Raw genomic sequence first — 20,031 nt, 5'->3', positions numbered from 1 at the left:
CCCCTGTCTATCTGTTGCGCCTGGGTGCGCACGTTCGAGGCGGCTGATCTCTCTCTCTTTCTCTGACACCCCCTTCTTTATGAGCCTCATCCCGGATACGGTGACGGGGAGAGGGTCGAGAGGTGGGGAGGTGCTGTACACACATACGTGTGTGTCTGGACAGAATAAAACATGCATCTGTCTTAGTGGGGGAAATACGACAGAGAAGGATGGAAAACAACTGAAAACGATGCATGCGACTGTTCGGGAAGGTGCGAATGCTTTGAGAAGAAGCGCAACCGCTTCCCTCGTCCTCCTCGATTTTTTCTTGCTCGCGCGTGGCTGCCCATATGTCGTGCATCGGGGCAAACTGGGTGAGATGTTGTCGAGCTGCGTGCGGCGCGGCTGCATTGCTCCGTTGGCTTTCCTCGCCCCTCCCTCCCTTCATCTGTTTCCGCCTGCGCGTTGAAATCTCGCTGTGATGGTTGTGCGTCTCTCACCCGCGCACGTGTTCAACCGAATATCTCCACTCCTCTTTCCTTTATCTTCTGCAAACACGCATCCAAACTCGTCCGCCTACCCAGCCTGTCTGCAGTTGTTTCTGTTTTTCCCGCCTCGGCTCTACGCAAGCTTGCGCACGCAGGGATACCATCTTCAGATATCCTCTCTGCGTGTGCGGTGGCTTGAGCAAGGAAGTTGGTGCCGTCCTGCACCACCGCCTCCCCTCCTCTATCGCAATCGTTAGCACTCACAAACTCGCAGCTCGAGCGAGAAGACTGTAGCAGCGCCGACCGTCTTAGGAAAACCGCCTTTCAGTAAGGAGGGAGAGCGAGAAGTGTGGGCGCGTGTCTGTATGTGTGCTGCTGCTTTTTAGTTTAGCTTCGCAATCTTTATCTGTAGCCAAGGCGTTTTCAGCTCTCGTGCACGTGGAGGTGCTTTTCCTTTTTTATATACCCATGTAGAGAGAGCGTCCCTGCGCATACCAACGCACACATTCGCGCCCATTAGGAGGAACGGAAAGTCTATGTTTAAGGAATATTACGGAGACCTGGACGTTTTTCACTTCCGCAGGATCTCACGTCGACAGAATTAGCATAGCGCCTGCGGTGCTTGCGTCTTTTTTTTTGCTCTTATCGAGTTGCAGGCATGACGGCAGCTGGTGATGCGCACAGTGGCGACAGCCACGCGCACGATGACCACCGCGGACACCATGGCGTGGCCACAGCCCCTTACGAGAAAATCAAGGTGCCGTCGATGGCGTCAGAAGACTATCTCGATAACTTGCCGGCTTTTGACACGAAAAAGCCCATGCCAAAGCCGCGCAGCGCAGTGGAGCGCTTCACGCGCGTGCTGCAGATGCAATTCGGCCAGGACCCTGACATGCCCACCCTCGGCTACAACACTGAGCGCAAGTACCACAGTCTCCTCGACTACCTGGCTAGTCCCATAACTCCGCTGCGTCCGCGTACGTACGTGGACTCTCACACGCGTCCAAATCCATGCCCGGAGGAGTACTGGTGGGCGTCGTGGCGGTGGCCTCGCACAAAGTACGTCAACGCCAAGGTGCCGCCGCCGGTGGATGGTAAGTACACCGACTACTACCACTACTTAGCGTTCAAGAACTGGCTAGAGCGGGAGCGCGATGTTTACGTGGCACATGCCAACTTGGTGCACGAGATGACGTCGCGCTGCCTCGTCAAGGAGGGGCAGTACAACGCCGCCAAGAACTGCCGCCACCTGTACCACAAGGGGTTCGCCATGTCGCGTATGGAGGAGCTCAATCAGGCGATGCTGTATATGGCCATGACAGGTAACGCCGCGATCCGTGAGACGCCGTACCCGGAGAACTTTGTAGAAGAGAAGCGCAAGATCTACGACGACTGGCTGTACCGCACTCGCATGCGCAAGCCTGGTGATGCGGCGTAGTGGGCAACCTCCCCTACCTCTCACACACACCCGATATGCGCTGCTTAACTATGCTCATCTCTGCTAGATAGAAACTGCACGCGCGCCGCAGTTCACCGTTCCACCAGACAGGTTGGCGTGCTCTTACTTGCGAGCGAAAGGAAAAAAGGAGCCAATGTGGCGACACTGTTTCACTGACGCGGACCATTAAGGAAGTCGAGCGCAGCTAGCTGTACCTCCTTCCTCTGTGCCTGCGTGAAGAGTTTACCCGCCTTTGGGTCGCCCTTCTTTTGCCTTGCTCATGCTTGCGTGTGTCTGTGTGTGCGCAGATTATGTGAGTGTCTGCTTCATCCGTGCACAAGCACAAACTCCCCTCCCCTCTCCGCTCACGCACGCACGCAAAGCATGCGGCTATGCTTTCTCTCTAGCCAAACGACGCATCATAGCCTAAACGAACGAAAAGAAACACGAAAAGAGGGAAGCTAACAAGGAAGTCCCCGTATGGTCCCCGTGCGAGGCTCAAGATGAAGGAGAGCGAGCCACTGAAACGCTTCTGCAAGCAGGGGCTCGTGCTTGTGCGTGTGTGTGTTGAGGGGTCACAGTTCAACGCCTTGTTCACCGTCTTATGCGACGCTCAAGCGTCCATATATCCGTGAAAACGCACTCACTTTTTTTTTCTTTAAGGGCCCCAAGAAGCAGTGTATGCGAGCAAGGCGTGCGTGAGCTTCGTTGTACCCCCACGCCTCCCAAGAATGAGCGCCTGAGAAAGCCCGGGAGAGATGTGAGGGTGGGGCGGCGCCGAGGTCGGGGAGCCCGTGTGCCGCTCACAACGCCCTTCAGCGTTTCTATGCGTATGTCACGGACCAGCTTCGTCTTGCCCTCTTGCGCCTGCCACTCGCAAGAGGACTGCGGACGCGCAAACGAAAAGAAAGCATTCTTCGTCCTTTGCTTCCCTCTGTCTCCTTCTCCCCCTCCCCTCACCTCGCTTCTCTGCCTTTCCACGCACACACCTATAGCTGTCGCGGGACCTCGTGTGCTGCGTCTACGAGGTCCGCTGTCTAACCACTGCTCTGCCCCCCGCCCCTCCCATCCCCCTCTCCTTAGTCACTTTGAGGCTGTTCGTATCGCTTCTCTCACGCTTCCGTCCATTTCCCTGTAATCGCGACCCAACATGCTGAGCAGCAGCAGCAGCAGCACCGGTGCTGCTGCTGCCGCTGCCGCGAAGCCGAGCGCAGGCCCGCTCAGTGTCGCCCTTGCCACTGTGACAGTGAACGAAGATCCCAACATCGAGGTGCTGTTGGCGAGCAAGCGCATCCAAAAGCTGACGCGGGCCACCGACGCCCTCATTGCCCGTGACTTTGTCCTTCGCGAGGAGGCAGCCATTTTAGACGACCTTGAGGCCTACATCATCTCCCTCGAGAGCGAAGTGAGGAAGGCTGAGTTCCAGACCGAGGAGCTCCGCAGCAGGAGCTCCCTGCTGCGGCCCGGCAAGCGGTGCGCCATCGCCGGCGAGAACGCGGAGTTGTCCGCGCTTTGGAACGAGTACGGCAGCGACATGGGGCATCTCGTGAAGCGACACTCGCTTCGGCTCGCAGTGCTGGAGAAGGCACTCGCCACCGTGTCGACTAGAAATCCAGAGTCGCCAGTGACGAAGCCACTACCGCCGCCGCCAGTGACAAAGACATCGAAAGCGATGCCGGCTATGCGGGATATGTCCCAGAGACAGAAAGCGCACTCGTGAAGCGGCGTCACTGAAGTAAACAGAGGGCAGTGCCCTGATGAGGGTGAAGCGGCCCACGGCGCGATGCGTCGCAGGCGCGTCCGCTTCTGCTTCTGCGGTGGCTGCTGTAGGGGTCTCTGTGCGCCTCTTTGTATGGGTTTCGTACTCTGGCGTTTTCCCCGCTGCACGCAACGTCATTTTTGATCGCCCGCCAAGGAATCGAAAGAGAGTGAGCCCAAAGAACACAACCCTCCAATCATCACGCGCGCCGCGATATACGCGTGAGTAAGGGCCGTCCCGTCCCGGTCCTCCCTCACCACGCGCTGTGGTCCACACGTCCGCCGCAGCCCTTTTTCGTGAACCCCATGAAGGCACCAAGCTGGACCCTCAAGCCGCCAAACGTACACGTACAAGGACTGGGGCACCTAAAGCGGTGCGGTGATTCATTCGTCTCTGTCCTTTCGCTAAGCGCCGTCTCTCCGCTTGGCCCTCTCCCACACTCGGTGTGTTCGTATGCGCGTGTGTGTCTGACGCTCATCCACTGGGTCATCCGCTCCCTCGCCGATAGCTCTCCCGTCTGTCCCTGGAATCGACAGGACACACACACATTCACACGGAGAAAGGAAAAGTGATTGAAGGCAGAGCGTTATCGTTGAAGCTGGCATCCTGCACAGCAGGAGGCGTTCTAGGAGAGACAGACGTGCGACTATGCAAACGCCTGCCTGCTTTTTCGCCCTCTTTTGTGTGTGTGTGCGTGCACCTGTGTGGGCAACTCACCATGCAGCTCTGCTTACTCCCCCATTCTTATTGGATCTCTTAACCCACGAGCTGCTCGCATCTTCGAAGGTCGAGGCAGGAGACGTCGAAGTTTCGTCCAGAAGGCACAGCCTCAACACGCTTCTATACATCCCCTGTAAATAAGTATCTACGGTGCCACAGGAAGCGTTTGTTTCAGGTGGTGATTGTGAAAGGGATCACTCGACTAGACCATGGCAGACCCGTTTCTAGATGTCGGTAATCCGCTGGAGCTGGAGGTGACTCGGCTTACGCAGGAGAACCGCGAGCTTCGTCAAGAGAACGCAAGGCTTCGTGCGCGGATTAGCTTAACCGCCACCCCCTCAGAGACGGCATCGAATGCCGTCAGCGAGCGATCCACACTGCGCAGGGCTGACGACACAGCCGCTGTACCCGTCGGAACATCGCCAGGGGCGAAGCCGATAGACAAGCCCGGCGGCGCGCTTTCGCACCGCTTCACACGAGCTGCAGAGACTTCGAGCCCAAAGCAGCATAAGCAGCAGGCGGTGTCTACCGCGCGCATTGAGGAGGCGGTTCAGCGAGTCAAGAAGGAGCTACGCGGGGAGGTGGAGAAGTACCAGAAGGCGGCTGAGACGAAGGCATCGCAGATGGAGCAGCTCAAGCAGCAATTCGAGCTGTTTGTCACGACCACCTGTGAGCGAGAGGCCGCATATGAGCTCGTATACATGCAGGTGTTTCGAGAGTTGGAAGAGCAGCGGGCCCTGGCTCGAATTGCGCAGGCGCAGCTGGAGGAGCAGCGACTAGAGGCAGTCGAGATGCGCACTTCGCTGCAGGCCGCCGCCGCAGCGGCTGCGGCACCCTCGAAGTGCAGCACCTTGGTCTCATTATCGCCGAGTCCGCCTTCCAAGTCAGAGGATGTCGCAGTGGCGTCATCATCCTCTGCGGCTCGGCCAGTGAAGAGGTGTCGCACCGGCAAGACTGCCACGCACGCCGATGATGGTTATAAGTCGAACGCGACGGAGGCCCAGACAACTCAGGAGGAGGTAGTGGAAGTGCAGCAGGAAGTCGCAATGACAGCGCCCAACGCAACGCCCGAGCCGCGACAGCTGAGGATTGTTCAGGGTGGTGCAGCTCTTCGTGCTGACAGCAAGACCTCTCGTCTCAAGCGTCCGCGCGCCAGCTCCGCCATGAGCGTGTCGTCAGCGACTCGCTCGACACGCACGAGGCAGAGCGCTGCCGCCGTCGCGCAGCTGCATATGCCTGCTTCTCCGGTGTTCGCCGCCGCTTCCGTGAGTGCAGCCGACATCTCAGTGGGAGTTGCTGTGACATCCTCCTCAGGAACGGCTGCGACCGCGTTCCCTGCAGCTGCTTCCGCATCATCCCCTGCACGGCGGACGGCAAGCGATGCTCTGGGCGATCTCTGGACCCTCCTCGCCCGTCACACAGAAGCCACTCACGGCTTTCTACCTCTGTGGCAGCACCTTGCCCGCCTCCGCGGTTCAGACCGCTTGGCCGCGCTGCGGGTTATGATACCCCTCCTGCTTCACTTGCTGGGCCCTGCCGATGCGACGATTCCGCTTGTTTTGCCTGCGCCTCTCTCGGCCTCTGTCGCTGCCCCGCCCACCTCTATCACGGTGCTGGCGACCGCGATCCGCCTCCTGGAGGTGCAGCTAGAAAGTGAAGCGCAGCAGCAGCGCGGCGCCGCCGTGAGCCGCGCAGACGCCACCGCCCAGCACTGCTCCGCGCTCTTTAACTCTCTCTTTTACCGCATCTGTGTGGCGACGCTGCGACGATGGCAGACCGCCGAAGCCGGGGCTGACGCCGTCGATAACTGGGCGACGGCGCTCATCCACTTGTATGGCTTCCAGCCCGCCTTGTCGAAGCTTGTGCAGTATACCAACTCCACCATCGCCTACGAGCGCACGCACCTAGCGCACAGCTGGGTCACGTACACGGCCCAGGCTATCTTTGCGCAATGCCTCACATCATCGTCCACCTCTTCCGCCGAGGTGGCGGTGGCGCGCTGGCGAGAGCTATGTGACAGCATCGGCTGGAGCCCTCATTCCCTGCCTCTGGAGAGACTCGAAGCGGCAGCGGCGCGCTGCGTCGCGCGAACGCGAGTAGGTCTCGGCTCCTTCACCGCCGCCTGCGCTGAAGAGGCGCTGCTCTCGCTCCGCCTCGTTGTCCTTTACCGAGGCTTTGACCACATGGAGCGTATAGCAGCGCTGCTGGAAATGCCGGGAGTCCTGCCGATGGTGATCACGAAGGAAATTTATGCGGAGCTGGTGAGCTTGGCCGTGATGGATCGAGCTCCGTTTCGTACCACCGATGCTATTCAACACGCCCTGCGTCTGCTGAGGGAGTACGTGCAGGAGGTTTCCCCGGAGCGCTGCACCTCGGCAGAGCACTTTGTGAGCGTGCCACGTCTCAGCCACCTGCTGGCGGCGCTGGCGCTGCTGCGTGTGGAGTCAACGAATACCGCAGCCACCGCAAGAAGTACCGAGACTGACTCTGCGTTCTGCGAGGCCGTTCAGGAGGGTCGCCAGACCGCCCTTCGATGGCTCCAAGCGCAGAAGGTGGCCCTCAATATGGTGCGCCAGAGCGCCGCGCTGGCACGCGACCGCCAGCTGCTTCTCCGAGACACAGTGCTGGGCCAGCGCCTCTTACGCGACGCGAGCGAAACGGTGCACTCCTAGCCCCGCTCCCTCCCTTCCGTTTCGCTGGCGTGACTTCACGCAGTCTTCGTAGGCGATTCCCTGAGCAAGAGGGCGGGGGGCAAGCGGAGGGAAGAACTTTAGCTCGTGCCGTATGTGTGTGAATGCCCGTGGGCCGTCATCGAAGACACTTCGAAAAAAGTGAAAGCAAGTGATACAGAGCAGCTCGAGGTCTGGGTGCGTAAGGGGCGGGGGCACAGGAGCGTGCGCGTGACTGCGGTGCCTCTTCGAGGCACGTACACAGACGGCGCTGCGATTAAACTGACGTGCGTGTTCCGCCATCGGTTATGGCTGTGGCATGCGCCCCAGCAATTCCCGCATCTGCGCCACCAGCTTGCTAGCCGAGTTCCTGTCTTGCGTCGTAAGGGCACACAGTCACATGAAAGCTGACGAGACAAGCACGGAAACCTGAAGAGTGATCATCTGGCTCTCTTGGCCATCGCACATGCAGCGATGTCGTGCCCTCTCGCCATTACGCCGCCGCACTCACTTCTGCCCTCTCCTCCTCACCCGACGGCCTCGGCCGCCTCGCTTGTTGGCATGTTTCGTGGGAAGCAAACGAAGAAAAAGAATGCACACGCGCGCGCACTCCGACCGTCCGTCGAACGCGTGCAGAGAATCCCAAGGGCTCCTTCTTCGGTCACCCACCTCTTCAGTTGTCGCTCTCCCTCTAACGCACTGAGAAGGGGCGCGTCTTTTTCAGCTGCCCCTGTTTGGCAAGCACTATTGTTCCTGCACTTATCTCTGCAACCATGGTGCTCGTGGTCGTGAAGGGGACTAACTACCCGGACGAGTTCACAGTGGAGCGCGCACTGACAGACGCACTCTCCTCATCCGAGGAGACGCCGCGTGGCGCTGCGGACGTCAACTCCCCACCTCATGCATGCTCGTCTTTGCCCTCTACGAGCACAATTGTGCCGGGCATTGCGCACATTCTCAACAAACGTCATCATGTGCGCCTGATGCTTATGTCGGCCCAGGAGCTGGCCACGCTGTGGCCGCAGCACCAGCACCGCTCCGATGGCACGGCTAGCACCGAGGCAAGGGAGACCCAAGAGCCAGAGGAGGTGTTAGGACGCTATCAAGCCCTTATCGATGGCCTCTACGCGCGACTCAGGGACGCAAAAACTCCGGTGCTGGCAGACGAGTTCGACAAAGCCGAGCACGAGCTGCGCGCGCTCACCGCTACTCTGTACTCTTCTCTGTGCACCCACGCAGACGGGCCTGAGGCGGCGGTGCAGCAGCTGTACACGAAGCATGAAGACCCTGACCTGGACGAAGACACGCGCTTGGTCGTTTACCACTGCCGTGCCCTTCTCGATCCCGAGTGGAAGGCGAACGAGCGAGTCAAAGAGGATGACGCGGCGCTGTGGTTCTGCGGCAAACCGATGAATGCGACACTGGCCAAGTACTGTGGTCGGAACGAAAAGAGCAAAGTCATTGTCAAGGTTGCGCCGCGGAAGGGGCCGGCCCCGAGCTGTGAGCCACGCATGCGCTACGAGGATCAGCGTGCGCTCTACCGCGCCCTGTGCCAGCGGCGCGAAGCGTACAAGCAGCTGGAGGACTCGGAGCTGCGCGACCGCGTCGTCCAGCAGTCGCGGAGCACGAGACGACTACTGCTGGGTGCGGCAGCGGCTTTCGGCAGTCGCACCGAAGGGGCACCGACGGTGACGCCGTTGGCCTCTGGAACTTCGAGTCCGGCGATGCTGCGCACGGATGGGCTGCGCCCCATCTTCCCTCGCAAGGAAGAGCGTGAGTTGCCCATCTCCTGAGAACGTGTTATCATTCGCCACACTTGGCAAGGAATATGGGACGCGACGGCTCCCGCCACCTTTCTGGTTCTTACTGTTCATGCCGTCGTGTTGCCTTTATCCCTTTCATTCCCTCTTCCGTTCCCCGGCGCACCGGGTGACGGGCGTGTGCTTCCGTGTGGCCGAGCACGCCGACAAGGTTTTGCCTTTGTTTTTCCGGTTCCCCTAAGCCCTTCTTTATCCTCGCATCTCGAGCGTGCTGCGGTTCTCGGGTACTTCCTCGCCCCCTCCCCCTCTCCGCCTCCAACTCTCCAGCTCTCTCTCACACTGGCCTACCGCACTGCCCCTCTCTTCCCTGAACACCTCTCCTCCCTGACGGTGGGATGAGGCCGGCGCTGGCTGCGAAGGCGCCTTCCCACTCCTCTGTGGCGCACGATTGGAAGTATTTGTGGTACACTAGAATAAAAAGCGAAACCAAAGTGAACACCAGCGACGCGGTGGAAAGAGCGAGAGAAGGCGTTGTAGTCGCCTCCGTATCCAGTGGCGCGTCGATCGTCGCCCTCGGTGTGGCTTCTCGTGTGTACGTGTGTTGTGTAGTGTGTCCCGCCCCTCTTCTCCTTTTCTTCATTGCTCACTCGCGCATGCACTCCATGTTGCTTTCCCTTCCTTCTCCCTCACCTCTCCTCCTTCCTCTTCCCTGCCTCCGTTGCTGATGTACGATGCGCTCGCCTTCACTCGCGCTTCTCTCTCAAGCCCACACCCGCCACTCTAACGGAAGTACAGGTGTGTCACTGCGCTCACATGCCAGAAGGGTCGCCGCGCGTCTTTGCGTCTGAGCGCTGACACGAAAAAAGAGAAGAGCATCATTGGTGCTCTTGCCTGTTCTTGGCCCCTTACTTTTCTCTGCACGCGCAACATCAAGCACCATGACTTCCTTCAAGGACTGCCTTCGCGAGGTACGCGAGGCCGCCACGGAGCATCTCGAGGGGTGCCGCGGCGGCGACACAGAGAAAGCACTGCAGCACATACCACGCGAGGAGGCTCTGACGACGATCTCGCTTGTAGCGATTCGGCTCCTGGAGCAGGAGCTGCAGAAGCGCGGCGCCTGCGACGACGCCAGTCAGAACGAGCTGCACTCAAAACTCAAGGCATGCCGCAAGGCCCTCAAGTCTCACAGCGCACGCTCCGCCGCCGGAGACGAAGGCACCTCGGACAAGAAGCGTCGCCGGACCGAGGACTCTACCGAAGAGCCAACCTCCTCCTCCTCGTCCCGCGGCACGGCTACAGCAGACCGATCAGGGACCTCCAAGTTGATTGAGTTGGGACAATACGCTTCTTCCGACGCCTTCGACGAGAACGAGCAGAAGCGAATGAAGTTTGCGCGCCTCATGGGCGGGGCAAAGGTGGCTGCTCAGGAGAAGGGCGGCGCTGGCGGGCACTCGCGCCACAATACTTTTGCCGCGAGCAACGCCGAGTTGAAGCGCATGAACGCGAACCTAGAGTCGCAGTTCGAGTTTGCTATGAGTCACAAGGGCAAGAAGGGGCTCGGGGCGTGAAGCGCGACAGGAACCCCGCGCAGGCGGAACACGTCAGGTGGGGAGACAGTGGCCAGCAAGGCGGTGCGCCCCTTTCCCACCCCTTCTCCCTCGCTCGGTTGCTCTCCCTCGGCCCCAGCTCGCTTTTCGGTGTGTTTGTGTGCGCGTGTGTCACCTGTAAAATGTGGCGTAATATCGATGAACTAATCGCCCAAAGAGACGTAGCAAACAGGAAGGGAGGAGGAGGAAGGAGAGAGGGACACCAGTGGGGCGTTTGCGTGCAGGCAGATGCCAACAGTTGCGCCGTTGACAGCAGCACAAGTGTGAGCGTGTGTGTGTGTGTGTGTGTCGCCACGACACAATGCAAGATGGCAGAAAATAGCCAGGGCGCTCGGAAAAGGAATGGAGAAGGGAAAGCGGCGTTGTGATTCTGCTGCCTGGTGCAAATGCTGTCGTGACCCACCACCACCCCTCTTTCTCGTTTTCTTTCCGAGTCCGCTGCCCTCACCCTCCTCTCTCAGCCACCAAAGCAGCACGGGATACGTGCTCCACCTTTGGGGTAGTGTGGGCAGTAGGGGGGGGGGCTGCTCCTCGCACTTCGATGCTTCTTTCCTTCACTTTATGTCTGCCAGCAGGCGTAAGGTGGTGAGGCTCGCTCCGGTGTTGCACGGCATGCAGCGATGGCAGTAGCAGCATCTATATCTTCCCTGTATCGTTATCCCTCTCCTACGTTTGCCCTCTCTTCTCTGCTGAAGAGGAACTTGCGGCTGAGATACGCTTCACGGACGTCATACACACACTCGCGTACACAGCTCCTTCGTCTCTTGTCTTGTTTTCGCTTCTAATTCCACTTTTCTGTGCCCCTCGAAACGTGCCCTGGGGTGAGCCCGAGAGCCAGTCACTCCCCTCCTTCTGTGATCGCTTCTCTTGCTGTGGTTGCTGTTCGCGTACAGCCACCCCAGCCTCTTCCCTCTCAATAGTTTCCGTAGTGGGTGACGCGTTGGCAACGCTGTTGTGCGTCCCTCTTCTCCTCGCTTCGCCTCCGCCTCTTTTTCGTTCGCGGCGCGCTTTTCTCTGTTTTATTTTGCCACACGCATAATTGCTGTTTTCGGGGGCTGCTCCCTCGATCTCTCCGTCGTGTCATTGTGCCAACCCTCGCACCTCTCTAGCCGACGTTCCCCGCTCCGACCAGTCGCGGGTTTGTGCACTTCAGGCCTCTTGCATCTTCCAGTCAGAGGTGGCCGTGATCGAGAACGCGGAAAGGCAGTCGGCTCAGTAGGAATCAGTCTCGGCGACGTCCTTCGGGTGAAAAGGGAGAACGCCGCATAGAGCCGAGGAGCTGCGAGGAAGAGTTCACCGATAAAGTAAGCCAAGGAGAGGCCCGCCTCTCCCTGCACTATACACGATCTCTCTCCGTTGATCCTGCACGTGACACCACGAGAGGCGAACACACACACACACACGCACAGACACATCTCGCACACGTGTCTGGGCGAGGGTTCGCAGCTGCAAAACGGTATACAACTAATTTAAAAAGCCGCAAATATGATGCGCCGATTGGTGCCTGTGCGTGGCGTGGTAAGCTGCGTGTCTGCAGTGGCCCCCACGAGTGCGTTCCCGCGCGCCTCTCATGCGGCTCTCATCACGGGGCGCCGCCACGCCGCAGAGGTCGTGCCGGAGCGGCAGCTGCTCTTCGACAACGACAGCTTCCTGAGCGGCAGCTCGGCCATGTACATGGACGAGCTTTACCAGCAGTGGAAGAAGGATCCGGCTTCGGTGGACGCTTCGTGGGCGGAGCTCTTCTCTCGCAGCGACCTCGGCAACTACGACCACGCGCTGCTCGACACACCGATTTGCGTGCTGCCGACGGAGAGCAGCGACGAGGCGGTAGTGAAGCAGTCACTGGCTGATTGTGGTCGCCTCATTCGGATGATCCATACCTTCGAGGACCGTGGCCATCTGATGGCGCAGACGGATCCGCTGAACTACATGGACACTGACGTCACCGAGCGCACGCCATCGCGCCGGTATAAGGAGATGGTGCGGCTCGACCTCGCGTACTTCGGTTTTAGCGATAAGGACCTTGACCGCGTGGTGCGCGTCGGCTTTCAGAATCAGATGGGCGGCGTCTATGACACCTCCTCACCCCCGATGACGATACGTCAGCTGCACGAGCTGCTGACGGAGCGCTACTGCGGTCGGATCGGCTTTGAGCTGGTGCACCTCACCGACGGCGACGCCAAGCGCTTCGTTCGCAGCCAAATAGAGCTCAAAGACAGCTCCAGCGCACTGCACCGCCCGATGAGCAGAGAGGAGAGGCTCCGTATCTGGGACACGGTTGCCTCAGCCGTGTTCTTCGAGGACTTCTTCAAGCGAAAATATTCGACCCAGAAGCGCTTCGGCTGTGACGGGGCGGAGACCATGGTGGCCGGTCTCCGCGCCTTGCTGGAGAAGTCGTCTGAGTTTGGCGTCCAGACGATCAACCTCGGCATGGCCCATCGCGGTCGCCTGAACGTGCTGTGCCATGTCATCGGCAAGCCCTTCGAGGTCATCCTTAAGGAGTTCGTGGGTGTAACGGGGCAGGAGCTGCACCCGTTCCAAATCCAGTCCGATGTGAAGTACCACCTCGGCTACCGTGGGCAGCTGAAGCTGAATTCTGGCAAGGTGATGCAGACGGAGATGCTGTGCAACCCGTCTCACCTCGAGGCTGTCAACCCTTTCGTGCAGGGCTACACACGGGCGATGCAGGTGTCCTTGGGTGAGAAGGGCCGCGAGAAGGTGCTGCCGATTGAAATTCACGGCGATGCGGCCTTTGCCGGCCAAGGCGTTGCCTTTGAGACAATGTGCATTAGCGAAGTTGGCGAGCAGGACACGGGCGGCACGGTGCATTTGGTGTGCAACAACCAGATCGGCTTCACCACGGACCCAAAGTCGAGCCGCAGCAGCGCGTACTGCACCGACCTCGGCCGCGTTTACAACTGCCCGATTCTCCACGTCAACGGCGACTACCCCGAAGAGGTGATCCGCGTGTTCGAGTTTGCGGCTGAGTACCGGGCGCGATTTCACAAGTCCGTCGTCATCGACCTCGTGTGCTACCGCCGCTTCGGCCACAATGAGAACGACGACCCGAGCATCACCCAACCACTCATGTACGAGCGCGTGCGTGCCATGCCGGATGTGTTCCGGCGGTACACGGACGCCCTCATCACCCAGGGCATCGTGACGCCGCAGCAGTCGACGCAGAAGGCGATTGACGAGAAGGCGCGCTACGGTAGCTACCAGGAGGCCGCCGCGCAGGTGAACTACGCCGAGTACCTGAAAAAGAGCATCCCCGACAAGTGGAAGTGCATGAAGTACTCCGACGAGCTCGGCAATGTGACGCAGCACCCCACCGCCATCACGCAGGAGACTGTGAACAAGGTCTTGAAGGCTCTCAAGACGTACCCGGAGGGCTTCCAGCTGCACCCAAAGCTGAAGGCGGTGCTGGACCGCCGTAACGAGACTATTGAGACCGGCGAGGGCATCGAGTGGGGCACAGCGGAGGCGCTGGCGTTTGGGTCTCTGCTGCTGGAGGGACATCAGGTGCGTGTTACCGGCGAGGATGTCGAGCGCGGCACGTTTGCGCAGCGCCACGCCGTTATCCACGACCAGAGTCAGGAGCGCACCTATGTCCCGCTGGCGCACATCAGCGACATGCAGGGGAGGATGATCATTAACAACAGCCCGCTTAGCGAGTACGGCATGCTCGGCTACGCCGCCGGCTACTCACTCTACGACCCCACCTCGCTGGTCATCTGGGAGGCTCAGTACGGCGACTTCGCCAACGGCGCCACAATCGTGTTCGACCAGTTTCTGAGCGCTGGCGAGTCCAAGTGGAATCAGCAGCAGTCGTGCATCGTGACGCTGCCGCACGGGTACGACGGAAAGGGCGCTGAGCACAGCAGCGGACGCCTCGAGCGTTTTCTGCAGATGAGCAGCGAGGATGTGACGACGCCGGCCTACAGCAAGGAGGAGCGGGCCCACCGCATCAACTGGGAGATCGCGTACCCGAGCACGCCGGCCCAGTACTTCCACCTGCTGCGCCGCCACCAGAAGCGCAACTTCCGCAAGGCGCTGGTCATCTTCTTCTCCAAGAAGTACCTGCGCGCGCCGAACGTGTCGACGCTGGAGGAGTTTACAAACGGTGAGTTTCAGTCGGTCATCCCAGATCTATCCGTTCCGGCCAGCCAGGCGCGCCGCCTCGTGATGTGCACTGGCCAAATCTACCACTACCTCAACAAGTATCGGGAGACGAAAGGCGTGAAGGATGTGGCGCTCGTGCGTGTGGAGGAGCTCTCGCCGTTCCCGGTGGCGGAGGTGCAGCAGCTGCTTGCCGAGTATGAGAAGGCGGAGCTCATGTGGGCGCAGGAGGAGCCGAAGAACATGGGATCCTGGGCCCACGTCGAGCCGCGCATTGAGGAGTACACGAAGGGCGAGCGGGAGCTGCGCTACGCCGGCCGCAGCATTACAGCGGCCCCGTCGACCGGGTACAAGAGCAAGCACGACAAAGAGCAGGAGATCATCTGCGAGATGGTCTTCCACTGAGGCTCGGGTTTACCTCCCCACCTCGTGCAAGCAAGGTGGGGACGCAGAAGCGTCGCTGTGCCGCGCACACGAAGGCTGCTTTTCTCTTGCGAGCCTGTCTTTCTCTTCTCCTCCTTTGCAAACATTTCTTTTCGCGCTTCCCAAGCGCTTCTGGTGACTTTACTGTGTAAAAGTTATTGGGATGCCCTCAAGCGGCCATGAAAAAATGATGCCGATGGTGAAGGAAAAGGTTTGGCGGAGCGGGAGTGCGTGCATGTCGATGCGCGCTCCTCCTCCACTTATGCTGGCATCGCAACACCTCACAGACACGTTCATGCAGGCACTGGCTACCTGGCCACAGATGTTTCGTCAAGCAGAATTGGTAAGCGGGCTCGTGTCTCTCTAGTTGTTTATTTTCTCTCTTGATGTGTGCTGATGTGCGTCTGCAGTATGTTGTCTCGACGCTATTCGTAACAGCGTCCGTCCGCCCCCCTCCACCTCGCCCCAGCACACACGCACGCACACATGCACGCGCTCGTTAAAGGTGGAGAGACGAGAGGTGTTTCCCTCCCCCTCTCTCCCAAAGTTGCGAGACCCGGGTTCTCTTGGTGGGCGAGGAAGCTTATGAATGGTCTGTATTGCACCTGTTTGTTTCGCCGTGGGAGTGCACCGGTGAATGCGGTGCTTGATGTGGGTGGAGCCGTGGCCTTAAAACAAAAATGCAGCCGCCATTGGGGGTTGCGTCGGTGTACTTGCTTTGGTATTGTGCGCGACTCGTGGCAGCGATGCATTGGTGCCCATATACATATACATATACATATATATATATATATATGCAATGTAGAAAAATATGTTCTATGTATGTGTTTCTCCCTCCTGTGCTATGCTTCGTTTCTTGGTTTGCTTTTGCTGTGCTGTGCCTCCCTCTCTTTATGCTTATGCCTTGTCGATGATATGCCGCGCCCGTCTTTGTTCGTCGCTTGCTCTACTCCTGTAAACTACTTAGGTATAGCGCTCCATCCCGCCCTCCTCCGCCCCGCCCCTACGCCAGCTCGAGGCTGAGAGGGAGCGATCACCGCTCCAGCACTGTATCTGGTCTGCGGTGTCTTGTGTTGCTGGCTGTTTTGTTCCCTTGTGCTGACGGATCTCCTTCCTCTCCTTTTTTCGTAGTTGCTGTGTTCCCCTTCAGCCACGGCAGCATGCACACACACACACACACATACACATACACATGCATACCCACTTCATAAGTTACCCTACTCGCTTTCATCTCTCTCTCTCTCGTTGTATCTACACGCGCGCGCGCACACGCACAATGTCGCTGTTTTGGTATGCTCTAACAGTTTCGCAGTGGCCCAAGCTTCACACCGACAAACCGGCAGACGAGCACAGATACAAAAGAATCCGTGATCAGGCTGCCTCCACATCTGCATTTCAGTCCTCCACACCACTGCTTCTCTCTGTAACTCTTTCTCAGAGCTGCCTGGAGACGAACACCCGTATTTTTCTTCTTTACAGCGGCGGCGATCAGAGGGAGAGGTTAGGGTATATAGATGTCCAGTGTGAGAGGCCACGCCGTGCCACCATAAGAGTAAGACGTGGAGGCTTGAAGAGGCGGGCTTCTTGGTGTTAGTGAGGGCAACTTCTAACCTGTCAGGTGCTCTCTGCAATGTTCGCGCGGCACGTTTATAGTCTTCACAGCTGAGAAGCACACAGACCTCAACCTCCGGTTACGGTGGGCCTCTGCCATGAACTTTATTGGCCCTGGATGCGCGCTACTGGATCCGCGGGGGTGGGGGGCACCTCGAGACGCGTACGACTCACGCTCTCTACTGCGTCTGCTTCCCCTCTAGCCGAGAAAAAAAGGTCCTCGTGTTCTCTTGGAGCACCGCGTCACTCATCTCTTCCCTCTTTCTGCGCAACGATCTGACATTTGACCCCGGCTGCATCTCTGTGTGTGTGTGTGTGTGTGTGTGTGTGTAGAGCTGCATGGGAAAACAATAATAAGCAATAAAAAACACGAAGAAGCACCGCTTCACACTTTCACCGCAATCACAAGCAAGCGCTTACGCATACAAAAAGGCCAAAGAAGAACTACAGCCAGTGCGCCTTCTTCGCGAAGTCGACCTCATCGATCTGACCATATGCACACCCCCTGCTCTGTACTCGTGTGTCGCTAAGCTGCCGAAAGAAGCGTGCTGAATTCGCCTCATTGTGTATTGTGTGAGCTTCACACCGTGTTGCGCTGCGGCGCACGGTCGGTATTACCCCTTCCGACTCGTCGTATAGCTCGAGCGCAGAAGAGCCATCCACAGTGCATACAAAGAAAACCTAAAGACACACAGGAGTCATGCTGCGCCTGTGTGGTCGACACTTAGGCGGTGTCAAGTCGGCATCGCACGTGTACGAGCTGCGCACCTACGTGGTGGCGCCTGAGAAGTACGACTCCTTTCACCAGCTCTCCATGAAATACATGCCGCAGCGTCCGCGTATTGGCATCTGCCAGGGTTGCTGGACTGTTCAGCTTGGCGGCGTAAACCAGTACATTCAGATTTGGCGATACGAGAACCTGAAGCATCGCTACGACTGCCGCAAGCAGTTGGAGCAAGATCATGAATGGCTTCGTACGTATGTAAAGCCGGCCGATGACATGATGATCTCCAAGTCCAACACGCTGCTGCGCCTGGTATACCGCGAGGGCAATGCCAGCACGCAGAGCTACAAGTATCTCATGCAAGTCTCACCGCACAAGGAGGTGGAGCTGTCGGGGCCAAGTGCCATTCTCGCGGCTACCTTCCAAGTTATCGTTGGCGAAGAAGAGGGAAAGTACATCCACCTCGTGAAGGGGCACAAGCTAGACGACGTCATCCCCGTGACGCCGACGCTGGGGTGCTCCTCCAAGATCATGGGCCCGGTGCGGTGGTCGTCTACGATGAACTGCCTCTGGCGTTGAAGTCTCCCGACGTTTATTTCCCCCTTTTCTTCTTCGCCTTCCCGTTGTGAGCTCTTGATGGTGACTTCTTCGGCGACTTTGTCTCGATCGTATCTGCACTTCCTTCGTGCCGCGAGCGCGGAGGAGTCGCACTCACTCGCTCTCGCTCCCTCTCTCTCTCTCTCGTTCGCTGCGTGTGTGTATGTGCGCGCTTGTGCGCATACGGCTGTCTTTTCTGTTATTATATGTTCATGTTTTGTTTGGCCTCCACTACTCACGTCTATTCTCCGTTCCTTCTCTTCCCCTCGCCACATCGTGCCACCTGCGCATGTCTCCTCTCTCCCCTCTGTCATTTCACCTCCACTCCTCCTTCCCCCCTTCCCCCTTCTTGCTGTTGTTGCTGTTCTTCGCCACAGTCGCTGAATTTGGAGGTGTGGCAATCTCTCCCTACCCCACCCCTACTGCCTGTCCTGGAGAGAGGAGGAGGGAGGGAGGGAGGTAGGGGAGAGAGAAAGCCAGGCTGATATACACGTGTAGGAAGATGCACGATATGGGTCTGCCGAGGTGGGCAGCGCTTCCGCGCTCACAGCGTCATGCTGAATGGCCAGGGGCGAGAGAGCGGAGTGACTCCCTTGGGTCTCTTTGTTTGGTGGGCCAGGCCCTCTCTTCTGTGCCGCTAGTCTTGCAACGCCTCCAACGCATGGCAGACGGCAGGTGTGTGGCGTCTCTTCGCGCCAAAAAAAAAACATGATGATGATATGCCTCCCTCCCCCTCCTTCCGTTCTCGATCCATCGCGATGCGCCACTTTGCTGTTGCTGATGTGCGCGGCATTTCATCTTTCCCTACGCTCCTTCTATTTTTCCCTTTCGTGTTGTCGATAGAAGGACACACTTGCTTCCGCCGTGTCCACGAACGCGCGCCACTGAGCCCGTCGTGTGTCGTCCTCTCCTCCACTGGCACTGTCTACTCCTACGAGTCTTTGGTCTTGAAGCACTGAATCTGTTGGTCGCAGCTGGAGTGGGACACGCATGCGAACCTCTCCCCTGTGGCGACTTCAAATGAATAGCCGCCCGTTCTCATTGGAGCGCATCTTTGCCATCAATCTTGACCGCCGCCCTGATCGCTGGGCAGCAGTACAAGCAGTATGTGCTCGTGCCGGCCTCCCAGCAGAGCGAACGGAGCGCGTTCCTGCCGTTGAGGGCTCCCGTCTCGATGTGAACGCTGCGCATCGCTGCGGGTTTGTCTCTGCGCTGGGTCTGCGGCGACTGAAGGAGCCCCCGGAACACCACATATGGGGCATGGACCTGAACAAGGCGGCGCTCGGGTGTGCGCTGAGTCACATACACCTCTGGGCACGCATTGCGGCTCTGGGTACGGTGAGCAACTTTTCCGCCGAGACGCCTGCGGCAGCGCTGCCCAAGCAATGCTTTCTTGTGCTGGAGGATGACTCGACATTGACGGATAGCGACGACAGTGGCAGCGGCTCACCCGCCGCATCACCTTCGCTTCCGTTTCTCGACCAGCTTCAGCGCCGAATGAATAGCGTGCCGCCGGACTGGGAGCTTGTATACGTGAGTGGCCTCGACACAGCAAGGCAGTGCCCACACATGCAGGTAGCCAAGGGTGTGGCGCGCGTCCCGCAGTACCATCGCACGACGAATGCATACCTGGTTACTCCGCAAGGCGCACGCCGGCTGCTCGCCACTTGTGTTCCACTCACATTCCAGCTCGACACTGCAATGACAATGAACGTGGGCTACCCTCCGGGTGTGGTCGGTGTCGCGGGTGCACAGACGCTGCCGCACGTGCTCGATCCGGTCTGCTACACTCTCCAACCGCCGCTCATGCAGCAGGCCGCACAGCTTGGCACCGACATCCAGCACTGAATGTGAGGTTGCCGCTTGCCGGCGACAGCCTCCTACCCCTCCTCACCCGCCTCTTTCGTTCATTACGCCCTCGCTCGTTAAAGTAGGAAAGCTCAAAACAGCAGAGGATCCTGCATCACCATCACAAGCGTGTACGGCAGGCCGCTCAAGGCTCGCCGGCAAAGTGCCCGGGCGCACCTGTTGGTGTTTCTATTTTTCTGAGTTTCCGCAGCTGACGTTTTCCCTGCTTGTGTGTATATGCGGGCCGATATATCTGTTTCTACCGCCCTCCTCGCCCCTCGATCAACCT

General features: G+C 58.8%; 8 protein-coding genes across 8 annotated transcripts; all 8 read left to right on the top strand.

Moving 5' to 3' along the window:
* Positions 1–1,125: 1,125 nt before the first annotated feature.
* Positions 1,126–1,905, top strand: LDBPK_363680 (hypothetical protein, conserved; the record flags this gene model as incomplete). Its single annotated transcript, XM_003865435.1, has 1 exon — positions 1,126–1,905. One exon carries the CDS (start codon positions 1,126–1,128, stop codon positions 1,903–1,905), a length of 780 nt encoding a protein of 259 aa, XP_003865483.1.
* Positions 1,906–3,055: 1,150 nt separating this feature from the next.
* LDBPK_363670 (hypothetical protein, conserved) lies at positions 3,056–3,625 on the top strand (the record flags this gene model as incomplete). Its single annotated transcript, XM_003865434.1, has 1 exon — positions 3,056–3,625. The coding sequence occupies one exon, from the start codon at positions 3,056–3,058 to the stop codon at positions 3,623–3,625; it is 570 nt and encodes a 189-aa protein (XP_003865482.1).
* Positions 3,626–4,593: 968 nt separating this feature from the next.
* On the top strand, positions 4,594–7,056 carry LDBPK_363660 (hypothetical protein, conserved; the record flags this gene model as incomplete). The annotated part of the gene is made up of 1 exon (XM_003865433.1): positions 4,594–7,056. One exon carries the CDS (start codon positions 4,594–4,596, stop codon positions 7,054–7,056), a length of 2,463 nt encoding a protein of 820 aa, XP_003865481.1.
* Positions 7,057–7,826: 770 nt separating this feature from the next.
* Positions 7,827–8,846, top strand: LDBPK_363650 (hypothetical protein, conserved; the record flags this gene model as incomplete). The annotated part of the gene is made up of 1 exon (XM_003865432.1): positions 7,827–8,846. One exon carries the CDS (start codon positions 7,827–7,829, stop codon positions 8,844–8,846), a length of 1,020 nt encoding a protein of 339 aa, XP_003865480.1.
* A 905-nt stretch (positions 8,847–9,751) lies between these two features.
* Positions 9,752–10,381, top strand: LDBPK_363640 (hypothetical protein, conserved; the record flags this gene model as incomplete). The annotated part of the gene is made up of 1 exon (XM_003865431.1): positions 9,752–10,381. The coding sequence occupies one exon, from the start codon at positions 9,752–9,754 to the stop codon at positions 10,379–10,381; it is 630 nt and encodes a 209-aa protein (XP_003865479.1).
* A 1,524-nt stretch (positions 10,382–11,905) lies between these two features.
* LDBPK_363630 (2-oxoglutarate dehydrogenase E1 component, putative) lies at positions 11,906–14,944 on the top strand (the record flags this gene model as incomplete). The annotated part of the gene is made up of 1 exon (XM_003865430.1): positions 11,906–14,944. One exon carries the CDS (start codon positions 11,906–11,908, stop codon positions 14,942–14,944), a length of 3,039 nt encoding a protein of 1,012 aa, XP_003865478.1.
* A 2,329-nt stretch (positions 14,945–17,273) lies between these two features.
* LDBPK_363620 (hypothetical protein, conserved) lies at positions 17,274–17,876 on the top strand (the record flags this gene model as incomplete). The annotated part of the gene is made up of 1 exon (XM_003865429.1): positions 17,274–17,876. The coding sequence occupies one exon, from the start codon at positions 17,274–17,276 to the stop codon at positions 17,874–17,876; it is 603 nt and encodes a 200-aa protein (XP_003865477.1).
* Positions 17,877–18,884: 1,008 nt separating this feature from the next.
* LDBPK_363610 (glycosyl transferase-like protein) lies at positions 18,885–19,742 on the top strand (the record flags this gene model as incomplete). Its single annotated transcript, XM_003865428.1, has 1 exon — positions 18,885–19,742. One exon carries the CDS (start codon positions 18,885–18,887, stop codon positions 19,740–19,742), a length of 858 nt encoding a protein of 285 aa, XP_003865476.1.
* Positions 19,743–20,031: the final 289 nt, after the last annotated feature.

Source organism: Leishmania donovani, chromosome 36 (assembly GCF_000227135.1).
Source record: "Leishmania donovani BPK282A1 complete genome, chromosome 36".
Classification (NCBI taxonomy): Eukaryota; Euglenozoa; class Kinetoplastea; order Trypanosomatida; family Trypanosomatidae; genus Leishmania; species Leishmania donovani.
Note: the sequence above shows the minus strand (reverse complement) of the source record. Positions and strands in the feature narration are given on the sequence as shown.